The sequence below is a fragment of the Lactuca sativa genome, chromosome 3, assembly GCF_002870075.4.
Source record: "Lactuca sativa cultivar Salinas chromosome 3, Lsat_Salinas_v11, whole genome shotgun sequence".
NCBI classification, from domain to species: domain Eukaryota; kingdom Viridiplantae; phylum Streptophyta; class Magnoliopsida; order Asterales; family Asteraceae; genus Lactuca; species Lactuca sativa.
Genome location: NC_056625.2, coordinates 276,725,089 through 276,728,003, shown reverse-complemented (window position 1 = coordinate 276,728,003; position 2,915 = coordinate 276,725,089). Strand labels below are relative to the sequence as shown.

General features: G+C 34.1%; 1 protein-coding gene across 1 annotated transcript; it reads left to right on the top strand.

Moving 5' to 3' along the window:
* Positions 1-1,016: 1,016 nt before the first annotated feature.
* Positions 1,017-2,623, top strand: LOC111893932 (vacuolar protein sorting-associated protein 60.2). The gene is made up of 7 exons (XM_023890009.2): positions 1,017-1,023; positions 1,149-1,223; positions 1,707-1,777; positions 2,053-2,124; positions 2,200-2,311; positions 2,380-2,537; positions 2,597-2,623. Exons 1-7 carry the CDS (start codon positions 1,017-1,019, stop codon positions 2,621-2,623), a joined length of 522 nt encoding a protein of 173 aa, XP_023745777.2.
* Positions 2,624-2,915: the final 292 nt, after the last annotated feature.

The following is a 2,915-nucleotide window of genomic DNA, read 5'->3' as shown; positions in this document are numbered from 1 at the left end:
ACAGTGGACCTGATGTACATGGCTGTTCTATTTGTGCTATGTTATGAGTATGTTTTTGTGTGGTTGGTATTTTGGGGGTAACTCACTAAGCTTTCGGGCTTACAATTCGGTGTTTTGTTTCAGGTACTTCAGGAGATCGTGGCAAGGTGAAGGCATGATCATACTGCTCCTCATGCTTTATGATTTATGTGATATGGTTCTGGGGAATACTCTGAAGTTTAAACTATTTTGAAAACAAGATGTATGAACTTAATGGTTTTTGAATGAATTAAAATGTTTTAATTTGGCTCGAATTTTATGGTCGTTACAATCACATTCTTTAGCATCTAGAAGGTTCTCAAGATCCCCTGCAAAAGAATCAAGGTCACTATGTGCTTTAATGTCGCTTTCGTTTTCTTCACCATCAACATCAGACAGGTTTTGAACTTGTCTATCCCAAATCTGTTGGTATTTTTCTCGTGTTTGTTGTTGAAGCTGCAAGAAAGACATCCTTTGACCATCAACAGCAGACAATTAAGTATTAAGTCCTTGTTTGGTTTTTTTACCTGATTTGTACAAGCAACAAAGTTGCTGCTTAAATTCTAGGGAGTTACTTTTAATTCTCTCTTGATATGGGAAGCAGCAGCTAAAGCTATTGCTTCATCAAGGAGCTGATTCATTGCAGAGCAGAGACAAGACAGATGAGTCATGCTGATTCCTAGACGTTTCAGTCTGTACATTCCAGCTAGTATGCTTTCAAAAGCACACACCTAACACACACAAAAAAACAAAATAAAAGAAAAGGAAGATAAGAATAAAGATTAAAGAAAAGTGAAAACATACATTTTCTGGTGTCACCATTCTTCTAAGCTCCTAATTCAAGAACACATCAAAAAAGAAAAGGACGTATGTTCTAAACACTAATTAGAGAAAGCAATTTCAACCTAATATATATCATTTCATATAATATAATCTTGAAAATGTATCTTACTGGTTATATTTACATACATCACTGATAGCTAAATCACAGCCTTGTCATGACAAGTAAGAAAAAGGGGACATTTGTTGTACATGTTAAAAAGAAAAACTCAATATTTCTGAATTATTTAAGGAAATTAGAAATACCAAAAACCCATATGAAAGACATTAACAAATTCATAAATAATTAGAGAGCAAACAGGTTGATAAACCATTGAATCCAGTAAAAATCGCAAATGAAATACCTGTTGATACGAATACAAAAGGTGAATTTGGGAATGGCGGAGAATGAACGGAAACCTTACTAGTAAAAGACCCAATATTCAAAGACTTCATACTTTTCTTCTCCTAATCAAACCCAAATCAAGTCGTACTTTCATACAAACAAATCACCTGATTCTCGTGAATGTACTTAATCGAAACATAGAACTAACAATTAGTGTGCGTTTAGTGCGAGAAGAGATTCAATAGTGGAGCAGAGAGTAAAGAAGAGAGAGTGTATTGTGTTCAGCCGTTCTGAAACTCTCTTACACGTTTCAATCAGAGGATCCCCCAATTGACAAATCAATGTTTGTGTGATTGGCTGCTTCTGCTTGCATACTTGGCTAGAGATCACATGTTCCCAATTATTTAACTCCTAAAGGCAACCTCTCTCCATAGGAGACCTGAGAATGAAATACATTCATTTTGAAAGAAATTTGAATACAAGAAAAAACCCTTTTTTATTTTATTTTTGAATATACAAAAAGGCATATGGACACAATTCTCATTTGCAGATTTTGTATTGCTTTCAAGATCACTCACTTGCGACATATTTTGGGTTAATACAAGTGGACTAATTAAGACAAAAATTTGAACGCAAAACTTCAACCATATTGCTAATCTCGACTCACTCACCCATGGAAGAGTAAGGTCTACACTGTTCCTAATTACAATTGGTACTAAGCTTATCCAGAAACAGAAAGCTAGATAATGTCACAATTACATCAATTCGTTAACCATATTGTTGACATCAGCAAACAGTATGTGTCACAATTATCAAGCATTTGCTTCAAATAGGATCAAAGACTTATCTTTAAATTTTGTATCTTGCAGATGAAAACTTTGAAATCAGCAAACAAAGAGTTGAAAGGAATGATGAAAACTGTGAAGCTACAAGACATTGATGTTAGTATAAATATTATAAAATTTTCTTTTGATACTTTATAAATAGAAACCATTTAATCTTATTTTTATGTTTAGAATTTGCAAGATGTAATGATAGACATGATGGATATAAGCAGTGAGATACAAGAATCTCTTGGTAGAAGTTACTGTGTACCAGATGATATTGATGAAGACGATCTCTTGGGTGGTAAGCACAAATTTATTATTATTATTTCCTTTTTTAAATGTTAACCTCACTTTATAGAAATGTTTTAGAAATTGATGCTTTGGAGGCAGACATAGGTCGAGAAACTGAGTGTGAAGATGTACCTTCATATCTTCAATCTAATAATGAACCTGATCTGAATGAACAGTTTAATCTGCCTTCAGCTCCAAGTGGATATGCAGTGCCAACTGGCAGAGTTAACAATGAGGTAACTTTTTATGCTCAAAATTTGAAGTATAATATTGTATAAGTCATTAACTAATGTAGCTCCATTGCAGCCCATTAAATCCATAATTTAGGTCGGGAAAATCCTACTCTTAAATTTATGCTAAAAATAGTAAACATGTGGATGTGTGTGTGGTGTTGTGTGCGACTGTGAAAAACTATCATAACGGGATTAAGAAGCAGAAAAGTAGGGGAGATGGATGTCACACCTGAGCAATAAAAAAAAATGAAAATAAGTGAGATGGAACGGAGCGTACCTGAGATGCTTAGAGAGTATAATTGGGGATCAAGGAAGGAAGAAGGAAATCACGATTAATATCTATATCGCTTTTCCAGTTAGGGTTTTATAGAGGAGAATACG